The sequence below is a fragment of the Pituophis catenifer genome, unplaced genomic scaffold (assembly GCF_029215685.1).
Source record: "Pituophis catenifer annectens isolate HBS135680 unplaced genomic scaffold, rPitCat1.0.hap2 SCAF_6, whole genome shotgun sequence".
Classification (NCBI taxonomy): domain Eukaryota; kingdom Metazoa; phylum Chordata; class Lepidosauria; order Squamata; family Colubridae; genus Pituophis; species Pituophis catenifer.
The window spans coordinates 78,025,666-78,043,055 of record NW_027256886.1 but is presented as its reverse complement, the minus strand read 5'-3'; the positions used below and the strand labels follow the sequence as shown (position 1 = coordinate 78,043,055).

The 17,390-nt window shown below is 39.6% G+C and overlaps 1 protein-coding gene across 1 annotated transcript; it reads left to right on the top strand.

The window, feature by feature from the left end:
* The first annotated feature begins 3,150 nt into the window (after nt 1–3,150).
* On the top strand, nt 3,151–15,437 carry KIFBP (kinesin family binding protein). Its single transcript, XM_070945891.1, has 7 exons — nt 3,151–3,586; nt 6,171–6,269; nt 8,826–8,902; nt 9,097–9,280; nt 11,092–11,176; nt 12,222–12,331; nt 14,047–15,437. Exons 1-7 carry the CDS (start codon nt 3,188–3,190, stop codon nt 14,923–14,925), a joined length of 1,833 nt encoding a protein of 610 aa, XP_070801992.1. The 5' UTR covers nt 3,151–3,187; the 3' UTR covers nt 14,926–15,437.
* The last annotated feature ends 1,953 nt before the right edge of the window (nt 15,438–17,390 follow it).

Here is a 17,390-nt window from a genome sequence, read left to right as displayed (position 1 = left end):
TTGTAAGAAAGCTTTTGAGGATCCTTTCATATCAAATTTCCAATTCTTGAGATTTGTTCATTCAGTTGGCTTCCCTTTTATAAAATACTGTTATTCAATTAAATCAGCCATGAGTCTGCTAGGTGCTTAGATATTAAATAAATTAACCTCAAGGACATGTGTGACAGAAGTAGGACAAAAGACAACTGAATATCATTTTAAAAACATTTTTACAAAAGCCTATGTATCAGGAAGAATGTATTCAATGATTTTTTTTTGCATTTGCCCTAACATGGAAGAAGGAGACACTCGGTGTTCAACTTAAATTGAAATTGCAGAAGTTGAAATTGTATTGTTTTATTTTTTCCTATAATACATTCCTTTACTGGTATAAGTAAATATTGACTATTTTATTTAAAAGATGTTACTTGACTTTTTTTCAGGTGATATTTAGAGAATTAAACAGAATTTGTATTTTATTTAGGAATACTGCAGATCTCTTTCTGATACATTGTGTATAGCATGCTGCCCAGAGATGCCAATTCCTGGCTCACGCGATACCTCTCAAAAGTTTTGATAATAAAACACAGTTCACTATTTTAAAAAACCCAGGAAGCACTGGTCTAATTAAAATTCTCTTCATGTAAATAGTTGGATGAAAGTAGATTTGATTAATTCCCTGGGTCATTTGCTTAAAGAAGTTAGAATTTTTTAATACTGTGCATAGTGTAAGGACAGTAACAGAATTATTCCTTTCTTGCCCCTAATAGTGCTCTGAAATGAAGAAAGCATAGGGGGAACTCCCCATGTAATGAATTTGGAGATAAAGTGCTTGCAAGCTCTATTTATGTCTCCTACGGTATTCAAACTTGTGGGCACAATTCTTTCTAGTTACTGAGCTGTTGAGGTTTAGCATAAGAACAAACTAGATCTTGCAAGCCTGGAGTTGACTATTTTATAGAAGTAAGATTTTAAGGTTAATCCCTTGAAATCATACATGGTTGTCTTGATCTTTTTCTGCCCCTTAAGATTGTTTTACAAAGCTTAAAAAAAAAAAGATTTGCAGCATGTGTTCTGAACTACTGTATTATTATTTTTTGCTCCGAAACATGAGATCTACTCAAGAAACAACTAATATATTTGAATATTCCTTGAAAATAGTCTATTTGCAATAGCAATGCAATTTAAAGTAGGGTTAACCTAAATGGTTTAGGGCCATTTAAAATCATTTAGATATATATATTTTTATAAGTTTACCCAAAGTAAAGTTTTGTATAACCTACAGAGATGGAACTGAAATTCTAATAAACTAGTGGTGTATTTACTATTAGAAAACCAAAAAGATGCAAAGTTTCATATAGTGCCTAGGAATCCACTTATCAATCCTTTTAAAGAAAATGCTAAATATTCCAAATGGCCGAGGAGTATATGTAATATTAAAAAAGCACCGCACCGTTGGGAAACCTACCATGGTTTTGAGTGAGGAAAAAGTTGGATAATTTCAATAATGAATTTAATTTTAAAATAATGAAAATTGAAATTGGGGGAGTCTGTGCTGCTTATTTTCTTTGTAGAATTATAGTTTCCCAGGGTTCTTCAGCTAGAGGTCGAAGTGATTTGTAAACTACCGGTATGTGGAACTAGGCTGCATTAAGAGCCTGTAGTACAGTGGACTAAGCACTGTTATTAAGATCTGCTGCTTGCAATTACTGCAAGTTCAAATCTCACCAGGCTCAATGTTGACTCAGCCTTCCATCCTTTCAAAGGTAGGTGAAATGAGGACCCAGATGGTGGGGGCAATAAGCTGACTTTGTATAAATATACAAAAGTATGAAGGCTATTACTTAACGCATTGTAAGCCGTCCTGAGTCTCCGGAGAAGGGTGGCATATAAATTAAAGCCAAAAAAAAAAAAAAAAATAGAAAGGTAGAATCAAGATCATGTGAAGTCTTAATGCCCGTTTTATAATGCCTTGGCAAGACCATACTTGGAATGCTGCATCTAATTTTGGTCACAATATAAAAAAAGATGTTGAGACGCTGGAAAGAGTGCAGAGAAGAGCAACAAAGAATGATTAGGGGGCAGGAGGCTAAAACATACGAAGAACGGTTGCAGGAATTGGGCACATCTAATCTAGTGAAATGGACAAGGGGTGACTTTAGCAATCATCCAATATTTGAAAGAGGGGTCAACCTATTTTCCAAAACAGCAGAAAGCAAAACAAGAAGTGATGGATGGAAACTAATTAAGGAGAGAAGCAACCTAGAACGAAGGGAGAAATTTCCTGACAGTGAGAACAATTTAATCAGTGGAACAACTTTCCTCCGGAAGTTATGAATGCTCCAACACTGGAAGTTTTTAAGAAGAGACTGTTTGAAACAATATAGGCTTCTTGCTTGAGCAGGGGGTTGGACTAGAAGACCTCCAAGGTCCCTTCCAACTCTGTAACTCTTGTTATATAAGTGAAAGCTAACTTGAAAAAAAGCTAACTAGAGTCCGAGCAGATTAATACCCGGATGGGAAACCCCAAAAGAAAAGCTAGGACTACAGTTTATAGCAGGGAAGTCGAAAGGAACATGGGGGAAAAAATCAATGGCGAAACCCCTGTCCCTTTTGGTGTCAAAAAAGGTACATGCTCAGCCATATCCCTGGACCTGAGGACTGGAGGGAACCAGAACCAGTTTAGAGCAAGGAAGTACGCCACTATACTGTGTTTCTCAGTCACTAGAAGGATACCATGGTTGATGGAATCAAAGACAGCCATGTCCCTGGACCTGAGGACTGGAGGGAACCTGCGAGCAAATTAAAATTAAACTAACAAAATCCAGTGATAATTGAAGATGCAATCAAGGCCCAAATGCCCCCCTGGAAGATGCCTCCATTTGAGCACCACTTGAAAAAGTAGAAGTCCACTGGAGCAGGGGTCTCCAACCTTGGCCAAGGTTGGAGACGCCTGTTCTAGATGAGACCCTTGAACGAAGGTATTTCTCTCATAGAGTCCGAGGTTGCCTAGCGACCGTTGCCACGAGCAACTTCCTCTGGCGGCGGGCGGAGGTTCCATTTTGACTGCGAGAAGACAGCCGCGTCAGGGAACGCGCGTATCTCTCTCCGCGCATGCGGACTATTAGAGAGAGACCCGGGCGGGGGAGCGTCCGTCGGGCGACGCCAAGCCGAGCAGCATCTCCGAGCAGCAGCGCCAAGCGGGCAAATGGCGGCAGCTGAGGCGTCCGAGTGGGCCTCGCTGTGCGAAACTTTCCGCAGCGCCCTCAACCTCTCCTACGTGGAGTCCAAGAAGGACCCGGACAACGAGCCTTACCGCTCCAAGTACAGCGCGCGGGAGCTGCTCGAAGGCCTCAAGCAGCTGCTGGGCGCCGGGGAGGCCGAAGGCGCTCGCGGCCCTGGCGAGGAGGAGGCGGCGGAGTCGGAGTCCGAGGGCGAGCAGCGGCTAAGCGCCGTGCGACTGGCCGCGGTCGAATATGAGCTGGGGGTGAACCACACCGACACCCAGGAGTGCTCGGCCGGCGAGGAACACCTGGCCAAGTGCCTGCAGCTGCTGGAGCGGCACCGCCTCTCCCGCGACTGCGTCTCCCTCTACATCCAGGCCCAGGTGCGGGAAGGACACCCTCCATGCCCCCACACCCAGCAGGAGCCTGGAGCGGATGGAAGCGTCGCCCGGAGGAGGCCGACAAGGCATCGGCAGCACCGGAGGGAGGGGGGGGGGAAAGGGAGAGGCGGATAGGACAAAGCTCCTGCGGCGTTGCTTCATTTGGGGAAGAGGATGCTAGGATGTGGGGTGGGGGGGGGGAGAGAATTGTAGTCGGAGCAGATGCATCCGATATACAGTTCAGACGAGGATGGAAGTATTGGCATTCTGCAACTGCTTGCAGTCTTGCATTTTTGCATGGAGGTATTGCATTCTGCAACTTCTTTGGAACCAAATACCCCCTGGAATACGAATAATCCCAGATCTTCCCACTTTCCGACGTGCCCTGAAGACCTTTCTGTTTCAACAAGCAGGGCTAGCATAAACATCTAAATTCTATGCCAAGATCTTAGCAGATACACCAAGTTGACTCAATTTATTATTTACTGTTATATATATATATATATATATATATATATATATATATATATATATATATATATATATATATATATATATATATATATTATATGTATATATATATATATATATATATATATATATATATATATATATATATGTATATATATATATATATATATATATATATATATATATATATTATATGTATATGAAATCTTAATCTGTTCACCGCCCTGAGTCCTTCGGGAGAAGGGCGGTATAGAAATTAAATAAATAAATAAACTTCTTGAGTTTTTGCATGGAGGTATTGCATTCTGCAACTTCTTGCATTTTTGCATGGAGGTATTGCATTCTGCAACTTCTTGCATTTTTGCATGGAGGTATTGCATTCTGCAACTCCTTGCATGGAGGTATTGGCATTCTGCAACTCCTTGCATTCTTGCATGGAGGTATTGCATTCTGCAAAGGACGTGGTGGCTCACTGGCTAAGACGCTGAGCTTGCCGATGGAAAAGTCAGCAGTTCAGCTTTTTGAATCCCTAGGGCCAAGTAACTTTGTCTCAGCTTCTGCCAACCTAGCAGTTCGAAAGCAGGTAAAAAATGCAAGTAGGAAAATAGGGACCACCTTTGGTGGGAAGATAATAGCATTCGTGCGCCTTTGGCGTTTAGTCTTGCCGGCCACATGACCACGGAGATGTCTTCAGACAGCGCTGGCTCTTCGGTTTAGAAACGGAGATGAACTCTGCCCCCTAGAGTCAGGAACGACTAACACATATGTGCAAGGGGAACTTTTACCTTTATTGCATTCTGCAGACTTTTGCGTTCTTGCATTTTTGCATGGAGGTATTGCAGTTCTGCAAGCCTTAGCCAGCCAGCTCGGACCCAGGAACTTTTGGGCTGCTTTTTTTTACATGTATTGACTAACTCCCAGAATTTCCCAATGATGAGTGAGTTTTTGGAGTCAGAAGGCCTATTTGGAGGAGTGTGTTCCATGTTGAAGACGCTAGGTTGGCTTGGCTCTTACGTGTTTGTTGTATGTATTTTCGAGTACTAAAAAATAGTTGACAAAAGGCCAGGCTGGACAGTGATGCAAAGTTCTGAGAGTTGGGTAATAATAAAACTTCAGTCTGCATGAGCTGGTAAAAGCAGAATATTGCAGTGTGGATGGTGTTTCAGTGTTGACAGACGCATTATTTTCACCCACCGTTTAGTGATCTGTTGCAAGCTTTGATCAGACAGCAGTATTGCCTTGACCAATTCCTCAAAGTGGCTACCCTGTGGGGATGGAGCTTTGGAATTGGCTAATAAGAGACCCAGTGAAAGGGGTTGGCTCCTTTGCATCTTTCACAAATCAGAATAAGAACTTTACCATTTAGAATGATTTTTTCCTACTTCATACTGGAAGCCTGCAAAAGAAATATCTATTCTAGGCAATATAAGGGTTTTGGGGGGTTGGGGGGAGAGAATGGTAACATTCCCCCCCCCCCCCCCAGCGTGCTGTGTCTCTCTGCTGTCATCAATTCTGAGTTTGTGTTAAATCATCAAGGAATTTCAGCTGTTCTATCCAGCAGTAGACTGGCAGTAAGGGAACTAATACATACTGCTCCGTTGGAAGCGACCATCATTTCCATCTGCAGTTTAGGAATATCGTGTGCTGTTGAAGGCAGAGTTGAATGCCTGTTATTCACTGGATCACTCTGGGCAGTCAGGAATTTTATGCATTACATAATTAAAAATTCCTTTATTTTGGTATTTCCTGCCAAATAACATTGAGCAATAGGAACCATTGTTAGTAACGTCCTGTTTGAATTACGCCTTCAGCTACCCAATATTTTCCTTAAAATTATAGAATTGAAAAGAATATCTGATGCAATATTTTAGATCATTTTTTACTGCTCCTAGTAGGTAACATTGACATTGAATACAGTTTGTGTTTTAGGAGTTGCCCCTGAATAAAGCATGAAATGTTTCCAGTATTTGAAATGATTCTAGTATTTCTGCTTAGTGCAGTTCATATAGTATTTATTTCTGAAATGACCCCATATCACTCCTATGTAATTTCAGGTTTAGGTTATCTGTCATTTGTCATTTTAAAAAATAACCCACTTGTTCCTCATGTTTTGTAGAATAATCTGGGTATCCTCTGGTCAGAAAGAAATGACATTAAAACAGCACAGACTTATCTGGAATCCGCAGAGGCTTTATATAATCGGTACATGAAAGAGGTAATACGTGAATCAATGTACTTCATGATTTTGTGGTATTCCTTGGATATTTATGTGGATGATTGAGTTTTCTGAGAAAATGTACACAAAGATTTTTAAACGTTTTCCTCGTGTCATTCTTTTGAAAATCAATAGCTAAGCCTAGCTGAGGTACCAATGTTGCAGTTGCAAAAAATTCTTGGCATTTAAGCATCAGTGCAAAAATGCATAAAATATTAGCATAGTTGCAACATTAAATTGTATTAACATTTTAAACATTTTAGCTATTAAAGCATTTCCAAAACAATCTTACCATTACTTCTGTAAGTTTTACTAACTGTATTGAAATATTCTAGTAAGAGTATTGTTGTGTGGCTATAATGCTACAAAGAACAATCAAATTTCATTGTTTTTTTATAAAGCATTTTGTAATGGGCCAGTCTCACCATGCATTACAATCAGTTGATTTTGTTATATTGTTAAATTAGCACAATGGACCTATTGTTATAGCCATCTTTGGCTCTATTTATATATGGAAGTGTACCCCAGGAGACATTTTCAGACATATTATAGCATGAATTATAGCAGAAAATTGGTGAATGAATGCATATGAATGTAGAAAATATTTCACTTGGTTTGTGTTATTGTTCAGGTCTTATGTAACTGAATTTTCTTTCAACTAGAAGACACACCAATTCTTCGACTACTGTTTTAATAGGTTCTCTGCCAGACTTCATCTTTTACTTGAGTTTACTCATTAGTGGTCTTTTCCATACCAAATCTGTTATCTTTATGTCATTCCACTGCATAGAAGTGTATCCAAGTTCTACAAGATCATATCTGATTGGATGCTCCCTAGTAGAGGTTAAAAAAGTATTCCATTTGGTCCTTTCTGTTTTTTGATTTACAAGTGTTCGGCCTGCCTTTCATTCTGGTGGATGACCAAGCCATGTACTTTAATACCAATTTTATTTGTTTATTTATTTATTTATTTATTGGTTCGATTTATATGCCACCCTTCTCTGGAGACTCAGGGTGGCTTACAATGCATTAAGCAATAGCCTTCATACTTTTGTATATACCTGCTTAGTAGGGCTTTTGGCCTCTCCTAAGCGGTTGTTACTCAACTCACTAGTAGAGATAGTCCTTGACTTAACAACTTAACAACAGTCCTCGATAATCCTCGACTTAACAACAGTTCATTTAGTGACTGTTCAAAGTTACAGTGGCTTTGAAAAAAGTGACTTATGATTGTTTTTCACACTTACAACCTATGCAACATCCCCATAGTATGTGATCAAAATTCAGACATTTGACAACTGACTCATATTTATGACGTTACAGTGTCCTGGCATCATGTGATCATCTTTTGCGACCTGACAAGCAAAGTCAGTGGGGAAGCCACATTCATTTTACAACCTTGGTACTAACTTAATTACAGTGATTCACTTAACAACTGTTGCAAGGAAGGTCATAAAATGGGGCAAAACTCACTTAAAACTGTCTAGCTTAACAATGGAAATTTTGGGTTCAATTATGGTTGTAAGTTGAGGACTACCTGTAAAATACTGGAATGTAGCAACCCAACTTTTTTTTAAGCCTGTAGATTATGTGCGATCTAGAAGGAATTCTTGTAAACAAGATTATGCTTGATGTTAATGTTTTGCTTTTAAGTACACTAATTTTTAAGTTAGTTATTTTTATTGCCTTAAGTACTTAAGGGCAGAAAAGGTCATGTGCATATTGGTATCTCTGGGTGCTAGATTACTTGTCCTCAGTTTAAAAATGTTACCTTTCTATCAGTTCTCCTTTGTTGGAATAAGGAAAACGGAATATACCGTATGTTAAACCCAAGTGGCTAACAGAATATGCTATGCAATAAAGCTCAGTGATCTGGATGTGTAGCAGAGCCAGTGTTGTTTTTATCTTTTTTTTTTAATTGCTTTGTGTTTTGATTAGTGCCCTTAACTATTGTTAGCTGCCCAGGGTCATGAATTTGAGATTGGCAGTCATAAATTGAAATAATTTGTTTCTCCTGAAGAGAAACAATTGAATTGCCTTTAATTTCTGCTATTTCATTTTGTTTATACATTTGGAGTGATTCCTTAGAACAGGGGTGTCAAACTCAATTTCATTGAGGGCCGCATTAGGGTTGTGTTCGACCTCGGGGGCTGGGGTAAGCACGGCCAGCTCGACGTCACTTGTGTCGAGGCACCTGTGGTGGCCTGAGTGCTCTGCCAGCGAAAACGGGCTCCTGAGCTCCTTTTTGGGCTGCAACAGCCTCCTGCAACCCTCTGCCAGGAAAAATGGAGCTTGGGTGGGCTGCGGGCAGCCCTCCCAAGCTCCATTTTCACTGACAGGGGCACTACAGGCCGGTCCTTCGCTGTTAACGCTGTCCCACGGGCCAGATCTAAGCACTCCATGGGCCTGATCCAGCCCCCAGGCCTTGAGTTTGACACCCCTGCCTTAGAGTGTTTCCTAGTTCTAAAAAGTTTGGCCGTAGTACCCAAATGCAGCCAGCAGAGTGAGCACAAGTTTGCTATATATGTTACTTTCAGCACATGCTATGTTTTGCAGAATGGGAATCCTCCACTTGATTCCAGCGAGCACTTCATGATAGAAGAGAAACTCTCAGACCAAGAGCGTTCAAAAAGGTGGGTGAGCTAAAACAGGAGTTTCCAACCTTGGCAACTTTAAGACTTGTGGACTTCAACTTCCAGAGTTCTGGGAGTTGAAGTCCACAAGTCTTAAAGTTGCCAAGGTTGGAGACCCCTGAACTAAAGCATAAAATGGAAATTGGTGAAAGAGTTTATTTTGTATCATTAAAACTAAGCCATTGTTTCTCCAGGTTTGAGAAAGTCTATACTCATACACTGTATTATCTGGCCCAAGTCTACCAACACCTGGAAATGACTGAGAAAGCTGCACAATATTGCCACACCACTCTCAAACGGCAGCTTGAGTATAGTGGCTACTACCCAATAGAATGGGCTCTCAATGCAGCCATTTTATCTCAATATTATCTCACCAAGGTAATTATTTCAATGTTTTCTTCTGTGTAACTTATTTGTTAAATCAAAATATTAAAAGGATGATGCTTATTGGCAGGCATGAGATTCAGTATGGACTCACCTGGTTGAACTGGATTGCTATTAAAATTATTTTGTCATACAAATAGCTCTGACATTGATTTCCAGTTATATAACTTGTTTTCCTACATTTGATCAAAACTGGACCAGTAATGCATAATAATTAGACATATTCAGTAAAAGTAGCTATGAAAGTAAGTTTGACACTGTTTTATTTATTTTTATTTGTTGAAAAGGAGTTTCCTTGGGCACACTTTTTTTTAATTTTTAAAAATTAATCATTCAAAATTAAAAACATCGGCCATAGATATGACATCACTGGTTCTAAATACCTTTCAGCACTTTAAACTAATACAAATTATGTTAACGTTAATATTATAATTCTTTAACCTTAAACGTTATTTATACATAACATCATACTAACAAACTATATCATATTTCTACACAATTATACATACTTGTCTATTAATCTATACCTGTACCTATTTATGCAATTTACATACATATTTATCTGTCATACCATATATATTTCTCATCCAACACTACACCCTTGTCTCGGCTATCCTCCTTTTGTCTAGCCATTTGTAAAAAAAAATCCAGATTATATAGTACTGTGTTTCACACTTATCCTTGAGCTCTAAGGTAAGTCTGTCCATTTCTGCACAGTTAAGAATTTTTAGTAATATTTCCTCTTCAGTTGGGGTATCTTTCTCTTTCCACTTTTGAGCAAAGGCTATCCGTGCCGCTGTGAATATATGCAATAATAGATAATTTATCTTTCTTATATTATACCCTATTATAATAATTATATTTCCTTTTGGAAATGACAGAGGGCACACTTGCTTACTGTTAAATTGACAAATATTAAAGGATATGTCTGTATAGCAAGTTTTATTTTAAGACTACGATATAAAGTAGATGCACATATTTATGTCCACATACCCTTACACACAGATCAGTAAAATATTGCTGCAGAAATTATCTTAAATTTTAGGATTCGGGAAGCATGTTTTATCTCCCAAAAGGTAGAGAAGGGAACTAGAGGATTTAATTCTTACTGATGGAGATGAAATAATAGTCTTCCAATAGTATACTGTTATATACACTTCCCTTTACAAAAACTACTGCAAGTTGCCCACATTCACATATGGTGCCCCTTCTAGGATGCCCCAAGACATGCTTTGATTGCACCATTTCCAAATAAGAGGCAGATTGTGTGTATTATTTTTAAGGGACACTTACAAATTAGGTGGCCAATTTTTTTTACCAGGTCAAACAGCTGTGCAAAACTTTTTAATTAGACATGTTTTATTCTCTCATTATGTTTTCCCTTAAGATCTGATTGTTGTATTAAACCATTCTTTCTTTCTGTATTTTTTATTATAAAGGCTGGTCAAAGACTAATCAAAGACCATGATAAAGATATTTGGCAAAAGTGCTGTGGCTTTTTAGAGTCTCTGGCTTTTATATAAGTGAAAGTTATATAAGTTATACTCAATAACATCTAAGTAGCAAAAGATTGGTGGTGACAATCGTACTTTTTCATTTTTGAATTATATTCTCTTTTGGAACAGTTTTTATGCAGGCAAAATTTTATTTGCTGTCTGGTTTTTCAGCGCTAGGTGCTATAAGGTCAAGCCACATAGTAGGTCATCTAGTTTCAGAAAGCTAACATTTAAGTGTTTTACAATTAAATGAAATCTAGGAGCGTATTATGGTCCAGAAACAATCACTGTTCTATTGTCTCCCTACAGCAATGTTTCATGGAATCCAGGCATTGTTTAGCAGCTGCCAGTGTCATCATTGGCCAAGCTGGACACATGCCATCTGCAGAAGACAGTAAGTAACCTCATTCCAGTTTCAACTGGGGTGATATTGATTTTGGCTTAGCGTCGATGCTAAATGCCTTTTTTTCTTTTCATGACTTCAGCCATTGTTCCCCTTCATCCCTGCCTGTAATCCAATCAGTTTCACTATCCAGTTGATTTTTGTAAGATTAAAACGAGGCTTCAGTTCAGAAAATAAAAATAAAAATACCTCTTTCCTTTTACCAAGCTAGAATTTCTACGGATAGCTTATAAATGTTTTTGCCCCTACTGTTTCTCTTGCATCAGCCAGTAGGAGTAAAAACGGTCAGAGGGAAGAGTAGCAGCTTGAGAGGAAATTTCACCATGAGCCAGACCTACTCTTGTAGCGGCCATTTCCTCTGAAATCTTCCATGGCCCAGAGATTAAGTAACAGGATAGTGTCTGAGGTAAGGGGAAACTTATACTGTATATGCTTTTGGCTATCCCTAATAATTTTTACATTATTTTAAATGTTCAGGTACATTGAGAAGGTTGGTTATAAGTACTCCAAATAAGACTTTATTTTCAACGTTATGCTTATATCATTGTGAAGGTTTTGGCGTAGATTTAGGCTACTGCCATGCTAATGCTAAGGGGGGAAATGGCTTTGCTATTTTGCCTTTAGGCAGAAGGAAGGAAGAAAACATTTGATAGGTTCCTTTGTCAGTATAATTTATGTTTGCAATATACTCTGCTCCTTTTATTTATTTATTTTACTTGGAGGGTTGATATAGAAATTGATTTAAATTATTTTAATCCTATTAGGAAAACTGTGTTTCACTTCTAAATTGTGTTTATATCCTGCCTTTCCCAAATGGAAATTAGCAGAGCCAAGGAAGTGTCATGAAATTGATCAATATTAGTACATGGAATAACTTCAGAATCAGATTTTGGCTACATAATCAGCCTTTCTTTATTACATAGCTAATAAGAATGAAAATTGGAATCTTGAAATGATAACTTGTTCTTTTCTTGAGAAAACTCTTCCAGGTCTAGCTGGGGGCTAGCTTAACATATGCCTTATTTTTAAAAATCAGACGAATCAGAACAAGACCAGCAAGATCTTCGACAGAAAAAAGCTGAAATTGCGAGATGTTGGATTAAATACTGTTTGAACCTGTTACAGGAGGCCCGAAAGCTGCTTGAGGTATGCAAGGGAATATATGCAAATAACTGTGATTTGTTGCTGTTTACTATTGTAACTATAACCCTAAATAATGACACATCTACTGAAACTGAAGCCTTAAGAAAGGGAGCCTATTTCATCCAGCCCTACGTTACTTTAAGACTAATTTTCGGTAGCAGTTCTGTACCAATGGTGGATCAGGACAAAGGGGCAAAAATGTGAATGTAGAATTCATTTTTTCTCATATATGAAGCTATTCTCATATCTTACATGCATATTACTTTACTCCTGCCATTAAGCATAGTACAAACATCTCATTCAAAACTCTTTCCCCGTCCCCACGCAGCAGCAGACGACATTACAAAAAAACTGTTCGCTGTGGGATGAGATATCAGTGGAGCAGAAGTGAATGTTAGGGGTTTTTAAAAAGAAAAAAAGGGGGGTGGGAGAAGAAATCCTATGCGTTTCCTTGAGGGGCTTGTTCCAAGCCTAATTTCTCAGGCAGACATTAAGATGGGGATACTATGGGCCAGTTTTTGATGCTTGTAAGCCACAAATTGCTACATCTACAAAGATAGGAGCTAGTTGTTAGGTTCTAGAAATGTAAGTGTGGTGTATAAAAACACATAATCGGCTTCTGTTTCAGTAACAAACTCTTAATTGTGTGTCTATCAACTATTAAGCACAAAAAAGGCAGCATCGAGTACAGTTAAAAGAAAAATATACGAATGTGTGAGGGTAGATTTTGCCCATTCTATTACTTTTTGAGTTTAAAGAGATGGTTTAAATTATTTTTGCTTTCACCTAATAATTAGTCAAGTTTCTTCACGGAATATTACACTTGGCTGTTTCTGTGTCTAAATATGCATCTAGAAATTGAAAAAGAAGCCTCATGCAGAACCTAAAGGGCTGCAAAATTATTTAACTGTGCTATGTGCATCTAAAGCAGCAAACCACTGCCACCTTATTAAAGGATTGGCTATGTTTGTACAGAATGGTAATGCAACCATTTACCATACTAACTCACACTGCTTGGACTGTTTTCCTGGCACCTCCTGATAGCAGGCGTAGCCAACAACTGCTCCCTTTGTGATTTGTTTCCCAAGTCAGATAAAAGAAGAGTTTTGGATTATTTCTGTTGAAAGATTGGAAAAGGATCATATTTGAATATCTAGTACATACAACAATAAATAAATTGTGGCTTCCAGTGGAATCGGGTCAGAACCAAATCAGCAGGCATTAAGCAGGACTCGTTCATAGTGGTCTGTTAATTTATTTTCAGGCAGGATGAATACCTGTCAGTCTACTCCAAAATGCATTTCCAGGTATCTTGGCAGATGTGAATACGTCAGCATTTCACAAATATTCACATAAATTGCAAGTGTGAAGTGCACTGCTTTATGAGACTTTCCTTTAGATATAATTCTAGTTTTAATTCATCTATTTTAGTTGTAATGTATGGTAATTCAAGTGAAGTCTGAGAAACTGGTTTGTAATACATAGAGAATTGTTGAAAAGCTTAGCTGTAGATTCTTTCAAATTGCCAAAGATAGGAAACTCCTTGTGAGGAGGAGAAAAAAGAAAAAAATGTTGGAACTAGTCTAATTGAAATTATAAACAATTGGAGTGGTTTTTATCATACTAAGAACTTAAGAGTTGTTCTTATGTAAGGAATTAACTCATCAGTTCTGTGACATCCAAGCCATTATTTAAAAAATGAATTCTGCTGATTTTAGGACAACATTGGGGAGCTGGATCCAGACAGGCAAGTGGAACTGAAAGCCCAGCAGGAAAAAGAGGAGGACGAGAAGGAAAAAGGAAGAAAGAAGGCTGTTCTTTTCGGAACTAGTGATTTGTGTGATTCTATTTTGGCCATGGAAGAGAAAGTGAGTTGTGTGTTTCCATTAGACTTCAAAGAAGCCAGAGAAGTCTTCCTAGTAGGTCAGAACTCGGTCAATGAAGCAAAAGAGTTCTTTCAAGTAGATGGGTATGTCACTGATCACATTGAGATTGTCCAAGACCACAGTGCTTTGTTTAAAGTGCTGGCTTTCTTTGAAGACGATTTTGAGAGGCGTTGCAAGATGCATAAGCGTAGGGTCGATATGCTGGAGCCACTATACTCGGGCTTAAATCCTCAGTATTATCTGCTGCTTACTAGGCAACTTCAGTTTGAATTGGCAGATACCTATTATGAGATGATGGATTTAAAAGTGGCCATTGGCAATAAACTAGAAGAGCTTGACTCCCACACCGTAAAGAAAATAAATTCACTTGCTCAGATGGCAATGAAGTTCTATGAACTCTTCTTAGATTCACTGAGGAGCCCCGATAAGATCTTCCCAGAGACACTTGAGGAAGATGTCCTGCGCCCGGCAATGGTGGCCAAATTTCATATTGCACGCCTTTATGGCAAGCTTATTACGGCAGATGGCAAAAAGCAGTTGGAGAACATGCAGACCTCCTTGGAATATTACTCATTTCTAGTAGATTATTGTGAGAAGCACCCAGATGCATCCCAAGCTATTGAAACCGAGCTAGAACTGAGTAAAGAAATGGTTGACCTCCTTCCAGCCAGAATGGAAAGGCTAAAAGCAAAGCTTTCAACTTCCACATAACTCCTTTTATTTCCATGGCAGTGTGCAATATTAATATGATGTCTGTCTAAAAAAAGAGAGTGTCCCTTATGGCAGTTTCTTTGTAGTAATTGAACAACTTTTCTTGCAAATACCTGCTGTGACAGGCAGCATGGAACCTGTTTCAGACTGAAAACTGTCCAGTGTAGTTGCTCTCCCGCACTTCAATATTAAATATACAGTGAGTGGTCACTGATGCTCTGTATGATTTGCACCCTTCTGACATGCAAGCCTTCCTGCCTTACATTTTTCCTCCTTCCACTGCATGGCCAGTTTCCAGCTGCAGTGTTGTTTTCCAGCTATTTCCTATACTAGGGAACATTTTGTACAGTCCTAGCTATCACTATAACCCTAGGCACTTGGCTGTGTGGCACTGATCCAGATTTAGATTTATCTTTAAGATTTTTGTTAACAAATCACTAATTTAATTGTGTCATTTTTGTATATGTTGTCCTTCTATCCCCTTTTAAAGGAATCCATAAATAAACATACTCAATGGCAAATTTTCTTGGCATCTTTTGTGTGCGAATTAATCTATTCACAGCAGTGGGAACGGTCTCTTAATTTCTTTTCCACGTCGAGATTTTAATGTTCTCTTCAACTATAGGTTGGGGCCTTTTTTTCACTGGGTCCTAAAATTTACAAGCTTTTATTTGTTCTCATTTTGCATAATTCTAGCCATGGGAAAGAGATTTGAGGAAGAAGAGAGAGAAATTGATTGGGAAAAGCCTCACCTTAATTCCTAAGGAATCTCATTTTTAATTGATAAATTATTGATTTATAAACCCTCCCAATGCTGGACAGAAAAGTGGAGTATAGAGTTTTACATTGTGTAGCTACATTTCAAGTTAAGATGTTTCTCACATATTTAAAGCCTCTTCTATACATTAGAAGTGATATATACACCAATTGTCTAGAACCTTCATTAGCTCTAGTAATAGATGGTCTGGAAGGTTCTATAAGGGAAAGAGAAGCAGATTTCCCTAGCCATCTACCTCAGTGCTACAGGGCAAGAGGTAGCACTGTGCAAATTACCTCATTTTTTTTCATGTCTCCCCTTATAATTTGCCCCAAAAGACTATTTTTCCCATGTATTCATATCTTCTTTTTTGCAAAATAGACTGATCGTAGAAAAAATAATAACACTGTGTTTCCTTGAAAATGAGATGGGGTCTTATTTTGGGGGGGGCAAAATAAGAGCCATTAGGTCTTATTTTGCGGGATGTCTTATTTTGTAGCCGCCTGCTCCCACCCACCATCTGCTTGCCTGCGGCCTCAACGGCTTACAGGGTTTCCCAGGGCAGACGCAGTTTTTGCCTGGACAGAGAAATGACGGAGACTGGAAGCTTCGTCTGCCTGCAAATGGGACACTGAACATTGGGATCACCTGCGCTTTTCACCCAGAGGGAGACGAAACTTCAAGTCTCTGTCATTCCTCCATCCGGGCGAAAAGTGTTTCGGCACTTATGGGGCTCGGGAACAGAACAATTTGCTCCATTCCCAAGCACCCCATAGGCGCCCAAACACTTTTCACCCGGAAGGAGAAAGGACAGAGACTCAAAGCTTTGTCTGCTTGCAAATGGGACGCTTTGAAATGGAGTTTCAAAGCATCCCATTTGCAAGCAGACAAAGCTTCGTCTCCCTCTGGGCGAAAAGTGTGTGGCGGAGCCAGGCAGAGGCATGGGGCGGGAGGCAAGCGATCCCAACGCGCTGTCCACTTCATCCCACCGTCTCTGCTTGCCCATGGCTGAACGGGGCAGGTACCCATGTGGGGGTGACGGGATTGCCTGCCTCTCCCCTCCCCGTGCTTCTGCCTCCTGCTGATGCCGCCGCACGAGCCTCCCACAAGCCGCCTGTGAGCCAGCCAGCCACGCAGCACATCCGGATCGCCTGTCTCCCGTCTCCCCCCGGCCTCTGCCTCCACACTCAGACTTATCTGCACTGTGCCAAGGGTCCAGCGAGCTGTGGCTGCTGCCAGACACTATCAGCCCCCACGGTCTCTGTGCCTCTTGTGCTGACCACACCCATCCCCGGGTTTATTTTTGGGGTAGGGCTTATATTAGGCCCAACCCAACAAACCAGGCTAGGGCTTATTTTCGGGGAAACACGGTATTAAACATTAAAATCTCTGTCTTTAGTACTTATAAACAAAAGCAGAATACAGATTTGTTCAAATTATAACTAATAATGTAAAAGGATGTTCCATAGAGAAATCCAGGGCTTTGGCAGGCCATGAGATAGTGCTCGTCTGTTCCTATATTGTGGAGGCAGCTCTGCTATAAAGAGTTCAAAGTTGTATAAAACAAAGTGCTGGTACTGAGGACATAGGGGTTGGAGGCAACGTATTAGATGTTACACAAGAAGAAAAACCAAGCCTTCCCACCAGGGGCCAGACCAACCAAACTCTTATCCTCCTGACTTAACACCCACCCCCTTCCTAGCCCAAT